Below are 23,414 nucleotides of genomic sequence, written 5' to 3'. Positions count from 1 at the left end.
GATTACTCACAATTGTTTCACAATTTTAGGAGTACCTAAATGATGATTCTTTCCATCTGTGGAGTTTGCTGTTTCCCTATGAGACTAAAGAATTATTGCAAGGTACCTTCAGCTTGGAATAAGTTTCTTTCAATACCAAACTCTTTCTCCTTGGACTCTTCATAATCACTCTAGCAGGCAGTGAACATTATTTACATGCCTGAGTTATTAGTGTTTTATTTAAACCCTTATATGTTAGATGTGAAATCATATCTCTGGATTTTATTTACCCATTGCAATCTACCCTGTATAAAGTGGTCTGCTCAGAGCCCAATTTTTGCCAATTAAGTATAAGCCCAAGACAGCTGAGAATCAAAATAAGCACGTGGCTGGCAATTGTCAGTCCTGTTGCCCAAAAAGATATTGTCCATCATTAAACCCAAGTCTCAAAGTCAGCAGAATGAGAAGTTCACACTGTGAGATGCAAGCAAGAATGGAAATCAACTGTGTGACATCTCATAGTCATATATTCAGTGACTGGTCCTGTTGACAACTACTTAATTATTTATTTGTTTTTTATTTTTATATTCTTTTAGAGGCAGATCCTCCCTTTGTTGACCAGGCTGGAGTGCAGTAGTGCAATCATAACTCACTGTAATGCAGAACTTCTGGGCTCAAGTGATCCTCCTGCCTCAGCCTCCTGAGTAGTTAAGACTACAGGTACACACCACCATGCTGGGCTAGTTTTAAAATCTTTTCTGGAGAGACAGGATCTCACTATGGTGCCCAGGGTGGTCTCAAACTCTTGGGCTCAAGTGATCCTCCCACTGCAGCCTCCTAAAGCACTGGGATTACAGGCATGAGCCACCACACCTGGCCCCACTTCATTATTTAAATTATTTTTATTCCTTCATTCCTCCTTTTTTTTGCTGAATATGTATAATTAAATTCACACAAAGCATGTTAAGTGAATATATGATGTAGCTCCACTGCACAAGAAAAATTGTTTTTGTATCCCCTATTGCACTGTCTTTTGAAAAAATGAAGGCCCTGGATATCAATGACTTAATACAGTGTCACATCAGGAATGAATGTCAACACCCAAACCAGAAACTTGATTTTCAGTGTTCTAACAGAAACTTGTATGCCACCACTCAAACAAAAAGCAAAAAAAATGACATACTTGATAATATTAGTTCCAAACATAAAACGAAAACATCATACCTGCAGAATATATTGAGTGAGGTCAACTGCTTCTTTCTTCTCATGCACAAGTAGAGTTTCTTTGTCTTCTACAGTAATAATATTAATTTCTCCACGACGTACCTCCCTCATGCCCAGGGGGCGTTTTCGAACACAAACCCTGATTTTCTCCATCTCAGTCCAAGGATTCTGTTTCTCTGAAGTGTTCTGTCTAATATGTTTATAAACAGGATTTTAATTTTTAATAATAGGACAAGATTACTTAACAGGTCAAAGTATTGGTACCTTTTAGCCGGGCGCGGTGGCTCACGCCTGTAATCCCAGCACTTTGGGAGGCCGAGGCGGGCGGATCACGAGGTCAGGAGATTGAGACCATCCTGGCTAACACGGTGAAACCCCGTCTCTACTAAAAATACAAAAAATTAGCCGGGCGTAGTGGCGTGCACCTGTAGTCCCAGCTACTCGGGAGGCTGAGGCAGGAGAATGGCCTGAACCCAGGAGGCGGAGCTTGCAGTGAGCCGAGATTGCACCACTGCACTCCAGCCTGGGCGACAGAGCCAGACTCCGTCTCAAAAAAAAAAAAAAAGTATTGGTACATTTGGCTGTATATTAGGCATAATATATTTCTTAAAGTTACAAAGTAAAGTGTCAACCCTGAGAAAGTTCTTCTATCTCCATCCCCACCCTGCTCTGCCCTTTTCCCTGCAAAAACACAAATAACAGAACAACAACAAAAAACCAACCAACAAACAAAAAACCCCTAAGAGATCTTATATAGAATACTATTTTATACAATTGTTCATATCAACTCTGATTTCCTTAGCCCTCCAACTGGCTGCTGAAAAAGAATTTTTTTTGAGATAGGATCTCACTCTGTCACCAAGGCTGGAGTACAGTGGCATAACCACGGGTCATTGCAGCCTCAACCTCCAGGGTTCAAGAAATTCTACCTCAGCCTCCCGAGTAGCTAGGACTACAGGCGTACAACACCACAGCTGGCTAATTTTTGTAATTTTTGTAGGGACAGGGTCCCACTATCTTGCCCAGGCTGGTCTTGAAATTATGGCCTCAAGCAATCCTCCCATTTTGGCCTCTCAAAGTGCTGGGATTACAAGCATCAGCCATCACGCCCAGCCTGGAGAATAATTTTTTTACTGGGATCTGAATTGGTTTTAAAAAAAAAAAAAACAGCAAATAATTTTCTAATATAATGAATGCATAAAGCACTACTTTTATGGCATGTTTTAAAGCAAAGTTTATTTTCTTAACCAACATTTAGGGACTTTAAAATGCATCATTTTTGCATGAAACTGCAGGTGGAATACATAAATGAAAGAATAAATGAAATGTATCATTTTGAGGTACTGTGGGAAAATCCTGACAATCATTAAAACTGGATGACGGGCCAGGTGCGGTGGCTCACGCCTGTAATCCTAGCACTTTGAGAGGCTGAGGCAGGCAGATCACTTGAGGTCACGAGTTCAAGACCAGCCTGGCCAATGTGGTGAAACCCCATCTCTACTAAAAATATAAAACTTAGCTGGGTGTGCTCACTTAAACCCAGGAGGTGGAGTTCACAGGTGAGACAGTGCCACTGCATTCCAGCCTGGGCAACAGAGCAAGACTGTCTAAAAAAAAAAGAAAAGAAAAAAGAAAAAGAAATTGGATGATGGACATATTGGGATTCGGTGTTCTATTTTTTCTTCTTTTGCATATGTTTGATTTTTCACAAGAAAAGGGAATTTTTTATTTTGTTTTGTTTTGAGACAGGGTCTTGCTCTATCACTCAGACTGGAGTGCAGTGGTGTGAGCACAGCTCACTGCAGCCTCAACCTCCTGGGCTGAAGCCATCCTCCCACTTCAGCCAATAGTAGCTGGAACTACAGGTGCACACCACCATGCCTGGCTAATTTTTGTATTTTTGTAGAGACAGGGTCTCACCATGTTGCCCAGGCTGGCCTCGAACTCCAGGGCTCAAGCAATCTGCCTGCCTTGGCCTCCCAAAATGCCAGGATTGCAGGCATGAGCCACTGTGCTCATCAAAAATGAAAATTTTTAATGCTTTTTTTTTTTTTTTTTTTGAGACAGAGTCTCATTGTGTCACCCAGGCTGGAGTGCAGTGGCGCAATCTTGGCTCACTGCAACCTCTGCCTCCTGGGTTCAAACGATTTTCCTACCTCAGCCTCTAGAATAGCTGGGATTGCAGGTACCTGCCATGACGCCCAGCTAATTTTTGTATTTTTAGTAGAGATTGGGTTTAGCCATGTTGGCCAGGCTGGCCTTGAACTCCTGACCTCAGGTGATCCACCCACCTTGGCCTCCCGAAGTGCTGGGATTAGAGGTGTGAGCCACTGTGCCTGGACTAATGCATCATTTTAATAAGGGTTTTGTGTTAAAATCTTTAGTTGTTGGATATCAATAACCTAATCATATAAAGCTGATCAAAGAGGACAGAAAATGTTTAGTTCTTTTTAAAATTGTCCAGGGCTCTAGGATGACTCATATGAACAAAAGGCCCATAGTTTCAAGTTCAAGGAGCAAAAAGACATGCATGTTTTTTTAAAAAGCTCTAGTTTGGGCAGGGCAGAGTGGCTCTCACCTGTAATCCCAGTGCTCTGGGAAGCTGAGGTGGGAGGATCACTTGAGGCCAGGAGTTCAAGACCAGCCTGGGTAACATAGTGAGATCCCCAACTCTACAAAAAATTGAAAAATTAGCTGGGGACAGTGGTGCATACCTGTAGTCCTAGCTACTTGGGTGGCTGAGGCAGGAAGATCACTTGACCTCAGGAGTCTGAGGTTGCAGTGGACTATGACTGCACCACTGCACTCCAGCCTGGGTGACAGAGCAAGACCCTGTCTCTACAAAACAAACAAACAAACAAATAAACAGAGTCAAATAAATGAAATGGTAATGCTTAAACTAAAATATCCATCCTATCCTTGATGGTGTTAAATAAAGTGGTATTTTTACTTATAAGTAATTCCCATTTAGATTTTTATGTATTGTTCAGTAAAAAAGTAATATTCAAGAAAATAGGTCAGGCACGGTGGCTCACGCCTGTAATCCCAGCATTTTGGGAGGCCAAGGCGGGCGGATCACAAGGTCAGGAGATCAAGAACATCCTGGCTAATATGGTGAAACCCCACCTCTACTAAAAATACAAAAAATTAGCCAGGCATAGTGGCGGACGCCTGTAGTCCCAGCTACTCGGAAGGCTGAGGCAGGAGAATGGCATGAATCCGGGAGGTGGAGCTTGCAGTGAGCAGAGATGCACCACTGCACTCCAGCCTGGGCGACAGTGCGAGACTCCATCTCAAAAAAAAAAAAAAGAAAATATTTACTCCTTCACCGCTGAGGTAACCAATGCAATTGCAACAATCTGCCTTCATAGTCAAGGAACAATCTATTCCTCTCAGAATTAAAAGAAGAAAACAGTATTACATGCTCTGTGATCTCCTAGACCAAACAAAATGTTTTCAGAAATATTACAATAAAAATTCACTTATGTATTTCAAATTATTAAAGATATTTTTACTGTTAAAACTGAGTCTTCTATTTTTATGGAGTAAAATAACTGATTATGAGATCTTCTGAAACCTTAGCCAATGTAAGACCAGATATAAATTCTTTATCTTAAGGTATGAATAACAGTATTTCTAAAAAGAAAATATGGCTCAAGAATGAATTTTATTTTCCCATAACTCACATATAGAATGTTTAAAATAAAACAAGGAGTACTTTTTTTTTTTTTTACAAGAACCTATTGGTAATAATACCATTGTTAGTACTAGGGATTACTTGTTATTTCACCTGTTAGGGACCTTATTTCAAATTCTAACTGGAAGCACTAGGTGAAAATAACTTATTGTCACCCTGACTCTCAGACTCTCATCTCCACCAACAATGTCTTACTGTTTGTAATCACCAAAATTATCTGTTTTTTCCGGGGTTGAAATTGTAGAAAGCACTCAAAATCAGGATCATATTTCAATGTGTGTAGGTGAACTAACTGCTCCAAAGACCTACTTAATTAAACTTCATGCCCTTGTTTTTAACAAAACATCTTTAAGTCTCCTGGTTGGGTTAAGTGAATTTGATAACCTTAAAAAAGTCCTGTGGATTGTGTAATTTTTTTTCTCCATTGTAGAAGGGTTAACTATTTCACTTTCACAGATGTACTAGATGTATCATGTTACGCTATAATAAATAATAGAAACAGATCTGCTACAGATCCTGGCAAGTAGCAGCTGTTTTGATGTACATGAACAATATCATCTTTCTCCCACCTAGAAAGTCCCAATTTCTCTTAATTTTCCCACATCCAGGTATTCCTATTATTGATGCAAAAGCTGTTCATGATAATTTCTGTTATATTCATTAATAAGGAGTAGATGCTGTCCGCTGGACATGAAGGAGAGGCCTGCCCTTGCCTGAGGCTACTTTCCCTCAAAAGAAAGAAAGATAAAATTTATTACCTGATACAAGAATGAGGGATTCCATAGTTGTACCCTGAAACATGAGAGAGTCTTTGAATAATGGGAATATCACAATCCCCCAGTATTGGAGAAAAGTAATTTGGTGAAAAGAGTGAAGTGCTGATTTCTGTTTGCACATAGGAATCACCAGCTGTGGCATTCAGAATTCCTGTTTTTGTATGGTACTGGGAATCATCTGGTAGCATGTATTCTAGCACTTTTAGGTAAGTGGGCTTCTGTTCATTTGCAGAGAAATCTGATAAACTGCACATTTCAAACTCATCATTGCTGGCATTTCTGTCTTTATTGTCAGCAGGAGAATCAAAATTCAGTTGTCTGCGAGGGCCAGATCTTAATTCCTGAGACTTGATGCACAGGCTGCTTGTCTGAAGATGACACTCTGGGATACTGACTGCTTTATCTTCTTCTTGCATAATTTTAATAATTTTGATAAGCTGGAAGAGACGTTTGCGGTCGTTCATGTCATGGACTCCTAATTTGGAGTAGTCCTTCATTGTAATCTTGGCTAATTCATCTATTTTCTGAAGGCCAAGGGCAGTGAAATGAGAATAATACTGTGCAAGTTCAGCTTCACAAAGACATTCATATAACCAGGATGCCATTTTGGTGAATAGGTTTCTATAAACTCTGAAGAGAGAAAGAAAAGCCATTCGCTTGAAATAGAGTATATGTAATAAAATTATTTATTTTAAAAATTGAAAACCACAAAACAAACATGCAAAAAATGTTTTATCTGTCAAGTTCTCAATAACATATTTTTCTTCTGAAATTATTGATTAAATAGCATAGTGCATGAACGAAGATGCTTTGTATTGCATATGAAGAATTTGTGGTAACATATAATTTGTTAATTTGCTTAATAAAAAGAGACCTTCCATTTTATATATGACCATTTTATATATATGTATATACACACGTATATATGTATACATATATACATATATATATACACGTATATGTGTATATATATGTGTGTATATATATATACACATACACACACAAATGAACACATACATAACACATAACTTACTTATTTCTAGGGAGTTCCTTCCAACCTTGCAATGTCTACTTAACACATGCCACAACTATTGAAACCTTGTTCCCAACAACTGATTGTAGCAGGACTAATTTTAGATGCTCAACTTAATGTCAAGGCATGCTGCACAACTGTTTCCCATGAATAATGAACAGGGGCTAAGAACTCTTTCAGAATGAAAAGCAGAATTAAATGGCATACCACAGAGGATTATAAACTAATGTAACTCAAAGGAAGATAGCATTTGTATTTGCTGAGTACTGGCAAAAGTTAGTTAAATAGAAGTAAAGACATCATCAATTCAGCATCAGCCAATTCAGGATTTCAGATCATTCCAAAAGGTGGTCATCGATCTCTACCTGTACAGAATATGAATCAAATAATTTGCCCAGGAAATTAATACTAAGGTCAAGATTTTAAATAGTTGTACATTTAAATGTTTTTTAAAAATTTTAACATCGAGATATTTAATTAAATACTAACAAATAATGTGGTAATAACACATAATCCTGGTCTATGATTAAAAGTCAGGATCCTGCGCTCTCTATATCGCTGTTAATCAAGTTCATGAGAATATCCAAAAGTAAATACAGTACATTTTCTTTTTCTAAATGGTTTCATAATTCAGAGTTTTCAAAAATTCAGTTAGGTAACTAGTGGTACAATTTTCCTGTTTTCATTTTAATTTCTATTTCATCTTCTTTCTAGCAGAAATAGAGAAAGAGTTGAGGGCCAAAGAACCTTGAATAATTAGCTTTGGGGGAAATACTACTTAGGCTAAAAGGCTAAATGGGCTGAGTAACACATCCTAAACTAATCCTGGCCTTTTCTATTTGTGGTAGATTTTTTTTTTTGTTTTTTGTTTTTTTTTGAGATGGAGTTTCACTCTGTTGTGCAGGCTGGAGTGCAGTGGTGGTATTTTGGCTCACTGCAACTTCCGCCTCCAGGTTCAAGCAATTCTCCTGTCTCAGCCTCCTGAGTAGCTAGGATTTACAGGTGCGTACCACCACACCCGGCTAATTTTTGTATTTTTAGTAGAGAAGGGGTTTTGCCATGTTGGCCAGACTGGTCTTGAACTCCTGACCTCAGGTGATCCACCCACCTCAGCCTCGCAAAGTGCTGGGATTACAGGCGTGAGCCACCACACTGGCCGGTAGATTTGTTTTGTGAAGGCAGGTTTGTTTTTTAAAGACCAAAAATTTTTTGCAGGTCCTTCCATGAAGAAGTGAAGTCTATTTCTTCCCTCATTTCATCTAGGCTAGCCTTGTGACTTGTTTTGCCCAATACAATATGGTAGAAGTAATGCTATGCGACTTCCATGCCTAGGCCTCAAGGGCCCAGCCAATAGCCATCACCAAAGCCAGACATGTGAAAGAAGTCATCTTAGACTATCCAGGCCCAGTGGCACCACTAGATGACTGCAACCACATGAGTGACCCCAGGTGAGATCAGGAAAAGAACCCAAATATCTGGGCAAAGCCCAGCCCAAATATCTGACTCACAGAACTCTGAGCAAATAAAATGATAATTGTTTTAAGCCACTAAGTTTTGAGGGTAATTTGCTACACAGCAGTAGATAACTGCAATATCTCTCTTTAAATAATAATAATTTTTTAAAACAAGTTTTTTAGAAATTATTATTATTATTATTATTATTATTATTATTATTATTATTATTTTTAGAGATAGGGTCTTTGGACTCAAACTTGTAGGCACAAGTGATCCTCTCATCTCAGCCTCCCAAGTAACTGGGACTATAGGTGTGAGCCACCAGGCCCAGATTAAAATTATTTTTTATTAAACTCTATTTTCTAGAGCAATTTTAGGTTCACAGCAAAATTGAGTGGAAGGTATAAAAACTTCCCATATATCCCCTGCCTCTCACATGTATAGCTTCCCCCTGTTATCTGTTTTTTTGTTTGTTTTTTTTTGTTTGTTTTTTTTGAGGTATGGTCTTGCTCTGTTGCCCAGGCTGGAGTGCAGTGGTGTGATCATGGCTCACTGCAGCCTCAACCTGCTGGGCTCAAGTGATCCTCCCACCTCAGCCTCCCAACTAGCTGGGACTACAGGTGCGCACCACCACATGTGGCTAATTTTTACATTTTTTTTGTAGAGAAAGGGTCTCCCTATGTTGCTCGGGCTAGTCTCAAACCCCTGGGCTCAAGTGACCCTCCTGCCTCAGCCTCCCAAAGCGCTGGGATTACAGGTATAAGCCACCGAGTCCAGCCTAAATATGCTTCTGCATACCACATTCCATTTTACAATGTTGAGCCCCTCCTCCTTCTTCTGAGATAAACATCAGAATCACTCTAGACACTTGGGTTTTTTTGTTATTGTTGTTTATTGTTTGTTTGTTTTTTGAGACAGTCTCGCTCTGTTGCCCAGGCTGGAGTGCAGTGGTGCAATCTTGGCTCACTGCAACCTCCACCTCCTGAGTTCAAGCAATTCCCATGCCTCAGCCTCCCAAATAGCTGGGAGTACAGGCGCGTGCCACCAGCCTGGCTAATTTTTTTGTATTTTTAGTAGAGAGGAGGTTTCACCATGTTGGCCAGGTTGGTCTCGAACTCCTGACCTCGAGTGATCCACCCACCTCAGACTCCCAAAGTGCTGGGGTTACAGGCATGAGCTACCATGCCCAGCCCAGTTTAGACACTTTAAAATATATAGGTACCTGAGCCCCATCCCAGATCTATAGAAAACCAAAAAACAACAAGAAATAACTCCCAGGTTTTAGAAAAGGCAAACATAAGAACTTCAGAAAAGTTCCCTAGGTGATTATGATTGCATGCCACTGATTTATATCTATCAAAATTACAAATGCAAATGCACTGATCCAGCAATTCCACCTCTAGGAACTTATCCTTATCCTTCAGATAATACGTACAAGTACAAAATGACGTAAGTATAATGTTATTCATTATAGCACAGCTTGTAATAGCAAAGTCACGGAATAGAGACTGGTTAAATAAATTATGATAGTCCATTTAATGAAATAATGCTATGAGAATTACAAAGAGTAAGTAAACTGTAAAATGTTATTTAAAAAAGAAAGCTATCCAATACATTGTTAATAAAGCAAGGTACAGAACAGTTTGTAAAAGAGAGAGAGAAATGATCTATAAGAAATCTATATATTTGCTTATCAGACAAAAAATGTCACTTGCAGGATGCACAATAATAGTGGTCTTGAGGGGGTGAGGGCAAGTAGGTGGTAGAGGGTGATTATGGGAAGGAAACTACTGTATACTTTTAAATGCTGGTAGTTATTATTACCTTTCCTATTGTCATTTCTATTTCACTGGTGTCTCTATCACCCAGGGCAAGACCTAAAACAGTTTATTTTTTAAATTTTGAAACTATGTGACTGTATTATTTATTTTAAACATATATTTCTAAATAAAAAATTATATTATATATATTTCTAATTTCACCTCCCTTCCTCCCTTTCAGCCTCTCCAAATTGACCTGATACAATTGTTTCTTAAGATCTTGGTGGCTTTCTAGCCTTTTAAAAAATTGTATATAACACTGTACTCATAACTATATTGCAATCTACGTTTTAATTTAACATAAACATTTTCATATGCTATATGTTACAGCCATAAAAAACAATCCATACTATCATAAATATTTGACTAGATTAATTACCTCAGGGAAATGTGACTTCTCTCTAAACTCCTGCAGAGTTTTGGTGATAAAACTGATAGGGCATTTATGACATACATACTCATTTTTAAAAAAATGTATTGCCAGTCTTGTTCCAGAGATAATATAAGATGGTTCTGCCTTGTACTACTGTGTGAATTATTAAAGACAAAAGCAATATGATCCTACTCAGTCAAGCATTGTGCTAGATAGGTGTGCAACAAATATTTTAAGTGAATAGTATCCGCTTAGATTCTGTTAAAGTATTTAGAAATGGGCCGGGCACAGTGGCTCATGCCTGTAATCCCAGCACTTTGGGAGGCCAAGGCCAGTGGATCACTTGAGGTCAGGAGTTTGAGAACAGCCTGGCCAACATGGCAAAATCCTGTCTCTACTAAAAACGCAAAAATTAGTCAGGCATGGTGGTGCACGCCTGTAATCCCAGCTACTCAGGAGGCTGAGGCAGGAGAATCACTTGAACCCAGGAGGCAGAGGGTGCAGTGAGATGAGATTGTGCCATTGCACTCCAACCTGGGTGACAGAGCAAGACTCCGTCCCAAAAAAAAAAAAAAAAATTTTTAGAAATGTTTCCATTATTGGCCGGGCATGGGGGCTCATGTATGTAATCCCAGCACTTTGGGAGGCCAAGGTGGGTGGATCACGAGGTCAGGAGATTGAGATCATCCTGGCCAACATGGTGAAACCCCGTCTCTACTAAAAATACAAAAATTAGCTGGGTGTGGTGGCATGTGCCTGTAATCCCAGTACTCAGGAGGCTGAGTTTCACTTGAACCTGGGAGGTGGAGGGTGCAGTAAGCCGAGATTGCGCCACTGCACTCCAGTCTGGCAATAGAGAGAGACTCTGTATTAAAAAAAAAAAAAGTTCCATTATCTCTACTGTTTTGCCCAAGGCAACGAAGTGATTAAAAGATTCCATGACACCTGCTTATGTGGCCATAGAGCCATTTTCTCTGAGTTTCTTAATTCTTTACGAGTCCCATCACCCAAAGTAACGGCAACATCCTCAGGGCCCTTACGACTTTAAGAAACCGAATATCCACAATGTTGTTACCAACTTCACTTCATATGGTTTAAAAAAGCATTTTATGTAAAAGGCTAATTCCATTACGTCAGCAGATAGTCCACATCCATACTACTTTGATGATCTGATTAAACTAAAATGTACTGAGTTCTGTTTTATGCCAAGCACTATGTTAGATGCTTTATGTAAAAAATGTTATTTATTGTTAAGTCAGAATTCCGTTTTTAAAAACTCTGTTGAAGCAAACTCCTAAAGTAAAAAGAGTGCTTACTGGCTGGGCGCGGTGGCTCATGCCTGTAATCCCAGCACTTTGGGAGGCTGAGGCGAGTGGATCACAAGGTCAGGAGTTCGAGACCACCCTGGCCAGCATGGTGAAACCCCCGTCTCTATTAAAAATACAAAAATTGGCCGGGCGGCTGAGCACAGTGGCTCACGCTTGTAATCCCAGCACTTTGGGAGGCTGAGGCGGGTGGATCATCTGAGGTCAGGAGTTCAAGACCAGCCTGGCCAAAATAGTGAAATGCCGTCTCTGCTAAAAATATAAAACAATTAGCTGGGCGTGGTTGGCAGGCACCCATAATCCCAGCTACTCGGGAGGATGAGGCAGGAGAATCACTTGAACCTGGGAAGCGGAGGTTGCGGTGAGCCGAGATCGCGCCATTGCACTCCAGCCTGGGCAACAAGAGTGAAACTGTCTCAAAAAAAGAAAAAAAAATTGGCCAGGCATGGTGGCACGCACCTGTAATCCCAGCTACTCTGGAGGCTGAGGTAGGAGAACCACTTGACCCCGGGAGGCGGACGTTGCAGTGAGCCAAGATCACGCCACTGCACTCCAGCCTGGGCAAAAGAAGGAGACTCTGTCTTTAAAAAAAAAAAAAAAAAAAAGTGCTTATTTACTGGTTGTTGTTTTTAGATTGACAATTTCGATGTAAGTTACAGTAGTACCTGTCCTCCAGTTCAGCTTTCTGCCATTTCAGTTACCGTTAGTCAACCAGTCCAAAAATATTAAGTGAAAAATTCCAGAAAGGAACAATTTGTAAGATTTAAATTGTGCACCATTCTGAGTAGCACGATTAAAATCTCTCACAATACCGGCTCCCCCTTACTGGAATGTCAATCATCCCACTGTCCAGCCTATCCACACTGCATAAACTACCCACTCATTAGTCACTTAGTAGCCATTTTGGTTACCAGATCAACTGTGGGGTATTGCAATGCTTGTGTTCACGTAACCTTATTTTACTTAAATAACGGCCCCAAAGCAAAAGAGCAGTAATGTTGGCAATTCAGATATGCCAAAGAGAAGCCATAGTGCTTCCTTTAAGTGAAAGAATGAAAGTTCTAGACTTAGGAAAAAGCATAACCTATAATAGGGGTTGGTACTATCCATGGTTTCAGGCATCCACCGGGGGTCTTGGAATATATCCTCCTCGAATAAGGGGGCATACTACCATACCCTTAAAATCTTAATTTTTTAATTCAAATTGTATTATTAGATTTATTTTTCAGTAGTTAGGGGAGCATGGGAGCAAAGAATTGCTTTAAGAATCCTTTCCTCAACATGTAGAAGCCTGATTAGAAAATTAGGGAGGAGAACAAACAAGTCTAAAGCTGGTGGTTTAACAAGATAAATACATGAATAATGCAGCCTGGGCAACATAGTGAGACCCTGCCCCTAAAAAAAAGACATGAATAATGAACATATAGGTAACCCTCAGCTATAAGTTGTAAAAGTTACATAGAAATAGGCTATAGAAGAGTAGAATCGTGTCGCGGCTCGAGAGCGAGACTCCCGTCTTGGAGCCAGCCCAGCCCAACCCAGCCCAACCCAGCTTGACCCAGCCCTGACAGGTCCATCGTGGTGCACGCAAACCACCTCCCAGCCACGCGCTCCCTCCTGCTCCTCAGCGCCTTCTGCCTCCTGGCGGTGGCCTTGGCGACCGAGGTGAAGAAACCTGCAGCCACAGCAGCTCCTGGCACCGCAGAGAAGCTGAGCCCCAAGGCAGCCACGCTGGCCGAACACAGCGCCAGCCTGGCCTTCAGCCTGTACCAGGACATGGCCAAGGACCAGGTGGTGGAGAACATCCTGGTGTCGCCCGTGGTGGTAGCCTCGTCGCTGGGGCTCGTGTCGCTGGGCGGCCAGGCGACCACGGCGTCGCAGGCCAAGGCAGTGCTGAGCGCCAAGCAGCTGCGCGACTAGGAGGTGCACGCCGCCGTGGGCGAGCCGTTGCGCTCACTCAGCAACTCCACCGCGCGCAACGTGACCTGGAAGCTGGGCAGCCGCCTGTAGGGACCCAGCTCAGTGAGTTTCGCTGATGACTTCGTGCGCAGCAGCAAGCGGCACTACAACTGCGAGCACTCCAAGATCAATTTCCATGACAAGCGCAGCGCGCTGCAGTCCATCCACAAGTGGGCCGCACAGACCACCAACGGCAAGCTGCCCGAGGTCACCAAGGACATGGAGTGCATGGATGGCGTCCTGCTTGTCAACGCCATGTTCTTCAAGCCACACTGGAATGAGAAATTCCACCACAAGATGGTGGAAAACCATGGCTTCATGGTGACTCGGTTCTATACCGTGGGTGTCATGATGATGCACCAGACAGGCCTCTACAACTACTTTGACAACAAGAAGGAAAAGCTGCAAATCGTGGAGATGCCCCTGGTCCACAAGCTCTCCAGCCTCATCATCCTCATGCCCTACCACGTGGACCCCTCCAGGCCTTAAAAAGCTGCTAACCAAAGAGCAGCTGAAGATCTGGATGGGGAAGAAGCAGAAGGCTGTCGCCACCTCCTTGCCCAAGGGTGTGGTGGAGGTTCCCATGACCTGCAGAAACTCCTGGCTGGGCTTGGCCTGACTGAGGCCATTGACAAGAACAAGGCAAACTTGTCACGCATGCCACGCAAGAAGGACCTATACCTGACCAGCGTGTTCCATGCCACCGCCTTTGAGTTGGACACAGACGGCAACTCCTTTGACCAGGACATCTATGGGAGCGAGGAGCTGCGAAGCCCCAAGCTGTTCTACTCCGACCACCCCTTCATCTTCCTGGTGTGGGACACCCAGAGCGGCTCCCTGCTGTTCACTGGGCGCCTGGTGCGGCCTAAGGTTGACAAGATGCAAGATGAGTTTTAGGGCCTCAGGGTGCACACAGGATGGCAGGAGGCAGCCAAAGGCTTCTAAGACACATGGGTGCTATTGGGATTCGGGGGAGGTGAGGTACCAGCTTGGATACTCCATGGGGTGGAGGTGGACAAACAAACCAGGGTTCCCGTGTGCTTGAACAGACCTTCCCAGCTAGAATTTACTCCACTTGGACGTGGGCCCCAGATACCATGATGCTGAGCCCAGAAACTCCACATCCTGTGGTACCTGGGCCATAGTCATCCTGCCTGCCCTCAAAATCCCAGATCAAGCCTGCCTCAATCAGTGTTCATATTTATAGCCAAGTACCTTCTCACCTGTGAGACCAAATTGAGCTAGGGGGGTCAGCCAGCCCTCTTCTCCTGACACTAAAACACCTCAGCCACCTCCCCAGCTCTATCCCAGTCTCTCCCAACTACAAAACTAGGTGCTGCAGCCCCTGGGACCAGGCATCCCCAGAATGACCTGGCCCCATTGAGGCAGATCGAGAAAGAGCTCACAGGACAGGCTTCTGGGCAGACTCTGGTCAAGAATGGTGTCATGGGGATGAACTTTTTGTTTCTTTTTTGGTTCTTCAAAGATGGGGAGGGAAGGGGTAACATGAGCCTTTGTTGCTATCAAACCAAGAACTTATTTATACAGTTTTTTTTTTTTCAATAAAATGTTCCAACCAAAAAAAAAAAAAAAGAAAGAAAAAGAAAAGAAATAGGCTATAACCAGCCAGGCACGGTGGCTCGTGCCTGTAATCCCAGCACTTTGGGAAGCAGAGGCAAGCGGATCACCTGAGGTCAGGAGTTCGAGACCAGCCTGGCCAACACGGCGAAACCCCGTCTCTACTAAAAATACAAAAATTAGCTGGGCATGGTGGCAGGCACCTGTAATCCCAGCTACTCGGGAGGCCGAGGCAGGAGAATCTCTTGAACCCAGGAGGCGGAGGTTGCAGTGAGCCAAGATTGTGCCACTGCACTCCAGCCTGGGCGACAAGAATCAAACTCCTTCTCAAAAAAAAAAAAAAAAAAAAGGAAAAAAAGAAAAAGGCTATAACCTACAAACAGCTACAGATCTCCCTTGGAAGGAGGGGAGAGGGGAGGACCTAAACTAATTTTTCTCTTTCCACAAATTTAAGTATGTTTGAATTCAAGTTGCCAAAATGTTACTGAAATGACCTTTATTTTACCTGTACCCCAGGATTTTTGCTCTAGATCTCTTTAGACAGGCTTACCAGGATAATGACCCTTCTCCATGTACTTAGCTATATCTGCATTGTTCAAATGTGTACTTTTATTTTTATTCACTGTTTTCTTTGTAGCTACATATTTTATTGTAAGACCTCCCTCCTTCTTAGAGATTAACATAATTATTGACATGTCACTAGATTTAGAAGGTAACTAACACTAAAGCATTGGTATAACACATCAGAGACATCCAATAAACATAGGCCCTTAAACTACCACTGCCACCAAACATATTCTTATTCTGTAGGGAGGGAGATGGAATTGAACAGGGAGCAAAATACCTACATGGTTTATTTTTTCTATTTCAAGATGTTAAATAAGATTTTTATTTCAAATATCTGTCAGTAGACTACCAAAGTGTTTGTGCAGTAGTAACTAGTATAGCAGATTACTAGATTAGGAGGCAAAAAAAAACGAGGACTCAGTCAGGCTCTGCTAAGAACCAGGTGTGATACATGGTCAAATTACTTAACATCTATAAGTCTCTGCTTCTTCAAGTTTAAAATTGAAATAATTTATACAGGCATTGACAGTAAAATTAGATATGTTAAAGTACTCTCTACAAGTGTACTGATTACACATTTGCAGGAGACAGGTTCCGTAACGCACCCACTAAGTGTCTGGAACAAAACAGGCACAGTGATCTACCGATAGCATTAAAAAAAAAAAAGCTATACATACATACATACCTTTTTTTTTTTTTAGAGAAGGGGTCTCACTCTGTCGCCCAGGCTGGAGTATAGTGGTGTAATCACGGCTCACTGTAGTCACAAACTCCTGGGCTCAACCAATCCTCCTGCTTCAGTCTCCCAAGTAGCTGGGACTACAGGTGCATGCCACCAAACCTGACTAATTTTTTTATTTTTTGTAGAGATGAGGTCTCCCTATGTTGCCCAGGCTGGTCTGGAACTCCTGGGCTCAAGCGATCCTCTGGCCTCAGCCCCCAAAGTGTTGGGATTACAGGCATGAGCCACTGTGCCTGTCCTACATTATATTTTTGTAAGATTTTTTTAAAAGGAGTCCTACAGCTAGCCAGGTCAACAGAGATTAATCTGTAGCTGATCTAGCCTATAATATTTGGTCCATGAAGGATTATCTTCATATTTTGCAGTCTGGCTTGCAAAGTGTTTAAATTTTTTTTAATTTGTTGTACTGTTTAAAAAATTAGGAGCAATTAAAAATACCCAGTTACTGCTTTTCCTGAAAATTAAAAGATGTAGTTACATCAGGACTGCAATTAGATAAGGAAGTAGTAGACCAAAACAGAGTAGTGGCTGTCCCCTTTAGAAGGGCATATACTCTTCTAATACACCCCATGGTCCTACCTGCTCCTAGTCCCTTTATAGCAACCAACTTTATTCATTTACATTAAGAAACACAGTACCCAGTGGTAGTCACTCCCCATTTCCCCCCAACCCATCTAGCCCTAGACAAACACTAATAATGATCACTTTTTTTTTTTAAGAGACGAGGTCTCAATGTTGCCCAGGCTGGTCTCAAACTCGAGTTCAAGTAATCCTCTTGCCTTGGCCTCCTAAAGTGCTAGGACAGGCATGAGCCACTGCACTCAGCCTAATAATAATCACTTTTAAAGAAGTTACTAACAAAGTCACTGGGCCCGCTGGACTATTAGAAACTGATACAAGGCCAGGCACTGTGGCTCATGCCTATAATCACAGCACTTGGGGAGGCCAAGGTGGTTGGATCCCTTAAGCCCAGGAGTTTGAGACCAGCCTGGGCGACATGGTGAAACTCTGTCTCTACAAAAAATACAAAAATTAGCTGGGTGTGGTGATGTATGCCTTTAGTCGCAGCTACTTGGGAGGCTGATACTGCAGGGCACTGCTTGAGCCTGGGGGGCGGAGGCTGCAGTGAGCCAAGATTGCGCCACTGCACTCCAGCCTGGGCAACAGAGTGAGACTCCGTCTCCAAAAAACAAATTAAAGAAACTGATACAAAAGAAAATCAGCATTTTCAATCGATTTTATTATTAAAACATTTCTGTACCCCATATTAGGCATAAGGCCACTAAGAACACAATAAATTCAGTATTATCAGTGAGAGATTAAAGGGTGAAAAATATAGTATACACTTTTCCCCCCACAAGGGAACTTATTTCAAACTCTAGGGATTCTTCTATCTATAGACTACTGATCTCAACAGAAGACAGATGATACTAGACAACTGCTTAAAACAGCTGCTGCAAAGGAATTAGAATATATGATACTTAATAGAATTCTTAAGGCAAGATGTGGATTTGGGGATATAAATCATGTAAATTATATCCATTTTTAAAAAGTAGTTTTCAAGAAATTGTTTCTGTTTTTAACAGAAAAAAAATAGTTTCAAGTTTGTTTATGGTTAAGTAGCTAATGCTCTACAATTACAATTCCCTTCAAGGGCCCCACAATGAGTTTACTACGTTTTTACATTTGGTGAAAAGCATGAGCAATCACCTAAAAATAAACATAACAAAATTTTAGAACCTAGTTATCTTAAACCAGTGCAAGTATTACTTTCTCTAAATATAGACATTTAATTCTGAAAGACTTCTCAGTAACAGGTGGTAACCAATGTTGGATTTAAATTCAGTGCTTTATTTTTAAAATCTTGGTCTGACAAACTGCAGGAAGTTGTCATTTGCAGATTTTTGCCACACTGCAGTCATAAAATACTTTCAACAAAATACATTTCACATGTTCAATCAGAAAAATAACTGTTACAATCAGTTTTCATAAATTACCAAGATGACATTCTTTCAGTCCCTTTGGGAACTGTTGCCACCATGGGACCAGGAATTATTTCCAAAGGAGAGACATCGAGAAAGCAAACAATGACTAAAACAATAATTTCATTCACTGTAATCAAAATTATTAACATGTAATTAATTGTGCTACCTGAATAATCTTCCAAGACTTCTTGTGATAGATGGCAATTAGTATCATCTCCCTTTTTACAAATAAAGAAACTGAGGCACAGATAATTTAATTTATTCAAAACCATGATATAAATTTGTTTTAGAAAGTGATCAGATAGCCATATATTGGCTACATAATTCTATACCACTAGTTTTAACTAATCAAATCTCACATAAGCAAGTGGCTAATTTAAAAGACTGTAATAGACACAGTACCACCCCTCATTGCTGGTGAAATCTCAACTAGTCTCTTTAGTCTGGATGTTGTGCAATATTATTAAGTGGGTTACTTCCAGAATCCCAATGTAACTTTAGTTCACCTCATAGTAAAACAGACAATCTCATGGCTATGTGTTGCAGCAAAAACAGCAGGTATCACTATAAAAATGTCTCCACAGTTGAGCATCTGAACTTGTCAATAACAGAATTCATTATACCTCCTGACAAAATCTGCCCCTCCACTTCTCTCTTCTTTGGAAGGGGGTGAAAATACCATTCATGCAGTCACTCAGAACTAAACGAGAAAGCATCCTAGAGGCCTTCTTCTCCCTTAATCCCAAAACTAATCAATAGATCCAGCCAATTTAATCTCCCACATACTTGCTAAATTTCTCCTCTCCTATCCTCATTTCTACCACCACTGCTCTGGTGATTCAGCCCCATATCTTCCACCTATTCATTACACATCTCATACCTGTTCTCCTGGCCTCCAGTTATGCCCCTCCTCAAACCATCTTCCAGATTGTAGCGCCAGATCACTCTTTTGAAAGCAGTTAAAACAATGCTGCTCCCTTATTAAAAACCCTTCAATGGCATCTTATCATCTACACACAGTACAAAGTCCAAACTCCTAAGCATGACCCACAAATCCTTCTATAATCTAGCCCGTTCCTCGCTCTACGGTTTAGTCAACTTCTTAGACCGTTTTATTTCTCTGTGCATTCATTCACGTTGTGCTCTTAAGTGGCCTCCTACACTATCATTAAACTTCCCTTTACCTGTCTACCTCTTACTGATTATAACAACAAATGAGGTCTTTTCTGGTCTCCCCCAATGTGATCAGATGTCCCTTCCGTGTCTGCATCATACCTTTTGCATATCTCTATTATTACAGTTAATTATATTACTAATTATTACATGGTAATTATTTGACTATGTCTATTTCCCCTAATAGAGTATAATTTCTTTGTGGTCAAGGAATGTGTCTTGCCCAGGCAGAGTGGCTCACACCTGTAATCCCGGCACTTTGGGAGGCTGAGGCAGAAAGATCACTTGAGCCCAGGAGTTTAAGACCAGCCTGGGCAACATATGGAGAACCCATCTCTATAAATAAGTAAATAAATAAAAATTAATTGGGCATGGTGGCACACACCTGTGGTCCCAGCTACTTGGGAGGCTGAGATGGGAGGATCACTTGAGCCCAGGAGGTTGAGGCTGCAGTGAACCATGATGACACCACTGCACTCCAGCCTGAGCAATAGGGTGAGACTTCGTCTCAAAAAAAAAAAAAAAAAAAGGCAATATGTCTTATTAGTCTTTTTATACCCAGGTTCTAAAACAGTGCCTGGGGCCGGGCACGGTGGCTCATGCCTGTAATCCCAGAACTTTGGGAGGCTAAGGTGGGTGGGTCACTTGAGGCCAAAAGTTCGAGACCAGCCTGGTCAACATGGTGAAACCCCATCTCCACAAAAAATACAGAAATTAGCTGGGAATGTTGGCACACACTTTGTAATCCCAGCTACTGAGGAGGCTGACATGAAAATCGCTGGAACCTCAGAGGAAGAGGTTGCGGTGAGCCAAGATTGCACCACTGCACTCCAGCCTGGGCAACAGAGCGAGACTATCTCAGAAAAAAATAAAAATAAATAAATAAATAAATAAATAAATAAATAAGTGACTGGAAATAATAAATATTCAATAATTGTTTAATGAATAAATATCCCTACACTATATTAAAACTCTATAAAAGCATTTGATATCATTTGTGGTAACGGGTGGTAGAAACTATTTATCAGGGTAATTTGATTACTCAGGAAAATTGTGACAGAGATGCTGGTGCCCTGAGTCACTGCTCCTGGACACCAAAATTATGCAAGTTTGTGTTACTCAAATGAATTGATATGGACACAGATATGGTCACAGTTCCAAGAGGAACCTTTATCCAATCTTCAAGAAATATTTTTTGAGAGACTTGTATGAGATAGGCCCTGTTTTATGCACCGGGAATATAAGTGAACAAAACAGACAAGGTCAGCCAGGCGCAGTGGCTCATGCCTGTCATCCCAACACTTTAGGAGGCCGAGGGAGGATTGCTTGAGCCCAGGAGTTTGAGACGAGCCTGGACAACATAGTGAGACCTTGTCTCTACAAATAAACAAAATTAGCTGGGCATGGTGGTACATGCCTGTGGTCCCAGCTACTTTGGGGGCTGAGGTGGGAGGATTGCTTGGGCCTGGGAGTCAGAGGCTGCAGTGAGCCATGATCACGCCACTGCAGTTCAGTGTGGACAACAGGGTGACAGAGTAAGAGCCTGTCTCAAGAAAACCCCCCCAAAAAACAGATAAGGTCACTGCCCTCATGACACTATTATTTTAATGGGAAGAGATAATTAATAATCAATAAGCAGTAGTTTTAGATGATGATAATCACTACAGAAGAATAAAGCCAGGTGCAGGGCTTACTTTACATTGGATGATCAGAGAAGGCTTCATTCAGAAGGGAATATTTGAGGTGAAACCTGAAATAACATGGAGTCACTTATGTAAAAATCAGGAGGAAGAGGGTTCCACGTGAGCACATTAGCCCAAAGGTGGAAATGAGCATGGCATAATCAAGCCATCAAACACGGACAGGTTGGCTGGCATAGTAGGTGAGAAGGAGAATAGTATGAGAAGAGGAGAGAAAGGTAGGGGCCAGATTATGTAGGGTGTACTGGGTCACATAAAATTGTCTGAATTTTACTTTTAAGTGAAGTAGGAAGTCATTAGAGGATCTTAAGTGGAGAAAGTATACACTATGATACATGTCTTTAAAGTTCACTCTCCCAGTTCTGTGAGGAATGGATCACAGCAGGTGGGCAAAAGTGGAAATAGGGAGATCATTTAGGAAGCTACTGCATTGAACTGACAAAAAAAATGCTGACTTGGAAAAAATGTTTCCTTTCATGAGCGTTAATTAGAATAATGTAAATTAACTGCTAAATTCAGTGTCTGATATATAAACACTCAACAATATATTATACTATTATTATTAGTTTATACCTACAGAAAACTCTTCTTACTCAACACGATATGAACATCAAAACCCTTGAGACAGTAACTTGGGAGGTATACAATGACCATACACTCAAGGTTTAAGAAGTGGAACGCTATTATTTATTTAACAAAATGTGTTGAGGATCTACACTGTGCAAATTATAAACTAGTTTGCTGAGCCAGCATAGGGAAACTGGATTAATAGATCAGGCATCATAGAATACTAGATCTGGAAGGGATCTAGAAGAGTTCAGCCCCTCACTTTACAAACGACAAAAGAGCAGCCCAGAGAAAGAAACTGTGGTTCTCCCTAAACTAAAAACTGAGAGGATCATACCTTAGGTTGCCCCAAGGACACACTCTGAATAACTAAAGATTTTCGTTAACAATATAAAACCACAAATTTTAAATAAAATGCTATCTTAGCAGTACATTAATGTGCTATACTAAGAAAAATGTAATATGTATATAAAGCCCTGGATACAGTGCTTTGTATGGGATGAACACTCAATAAATGGTAACTACTACTTTCAGCAGCTAAAAAAAGTCTGTATGGTCTTCGGAAGGCTGAGAGTGTGTGGTCTACCTGACATCAACTACTTGACTTGATAGTAGACCCACAGGAATTTTAATCTAATTCAATTCTTTGATTTTCCAGATGGAAAAAATGAGGTCTAAAGGGGCTAGATTCAGGCGTTCAAGGCTGTGGTGAGCTATTATTATGCTAGTGCACTACAGCCTGGGTGACAGAACAAGACCTTTTCTCTAATAAAAATAAAAATAAAAATAATAATAATAATAAAGGGACTAAATAACTTGCAAAGCCACCCACAGTGAATTAGAGACAGAGACAGAGCCAAAGCCAAACCCACATGTAGTGGGTTTCCACTACATGTCACAGTTATAAGGTAGTGTTTCAAACTTTTATAAAAGGGTAACAAGAACATAGCTGCTGTACTGAACTTTTTCACTCCTTTTATTAAGGCCACCAGTGAGCTATGAATTTGATATAAGGAAGAATCACAGCAACAATGAGGCTGTGAATATATAATCCATGAGTTAACAACGAAACAGTCTTAGGAACGCAATTCTATCATAGACACCTGATGAGTAGATGGGAGTTCACCTGAGCAGCTGTTATATGCACTTCAATAGAGAGACTACAAAGCCTCTCTACTTGTAGAATACAAATACAAAGAAGATGCTTTAAAACATTTTCCAAAGCACACTTAAAATGTGACAATAGCTGCCGGTCACTAAGAAGCTAAAGGGAGATAAATTATCTTGGCATACAGCAACAGAATGGTTTTGTTTAAGCAAAGACTAAAAGGAGTCTAATAAAATTGTTGGGAGACCAAGGCTAAAAGCCACAAATGCAGGAAGAGTTGTAGCAACCAATCCAAAAAAGTTCAGCCTTTCACAAAGAGTAGAAAGGCCAGCTGTGGACTGTGTGTGGACTTT

General features: G+C 41.1%; 1 protein-coding gene and 1 pseudogene across 2 annotated transcripts in view; one reads left to right on the top strand and one right to left on the bottom strand.

Annotated features, from left to right (window-relative positions):
• KIF24 (kinesin family member 24) overlaps positions 1-23,414 on the bottom strand; it is an 80,703-nt gene that overhangs the window by 55,835 nt on the left and 1,454 nt on the right. For both annotated transcript variants that reach the window (XM_054502781.1, XM_063650205.1), the window contains exons 2-3: positions 5,659-6,306; positions 1,204-1,393 (exon numbers count right to left, since the gene is read on the bottom strand). In XM_054502781.1, the coding sequence (XP_054358756.1) occupies positions 1,204-1,393; positions 5,659-6,281 (813 nt within the window). In that variant the 5' untranslated portion in view covers positions 6,282-6,306. The remainder of the gene's footprint in view (positions 1-1,203; positions 1,394-5,658; positions 6,307-23,414) is intronic.
• On the top strand, positions 9,609-14,538 carry LOC129044466 (serpin H1-like; annotated as a pseudogene).

Source organism: Pongo pygmaeus, chromosome 13 (assembly GCF_028885625.2).
Source record: "Pongo pygmaeus isolate AG05252 chromosome 13, NHGRI_mPonPyg2-v2.0_pri, whole genome shotgun sequence".
NCBI classification, from domain to species: Eukaryota; Metazoa; Chordata; class Mammalia; order Primates; family Hominidae; genus Pongo; species Pongo pygmaeus.
The sequence above is the reverse complement of the archived record's forward strand: the minus strand, read 5'-3'. Positions and strand labels throughout refer to the sequence as shown.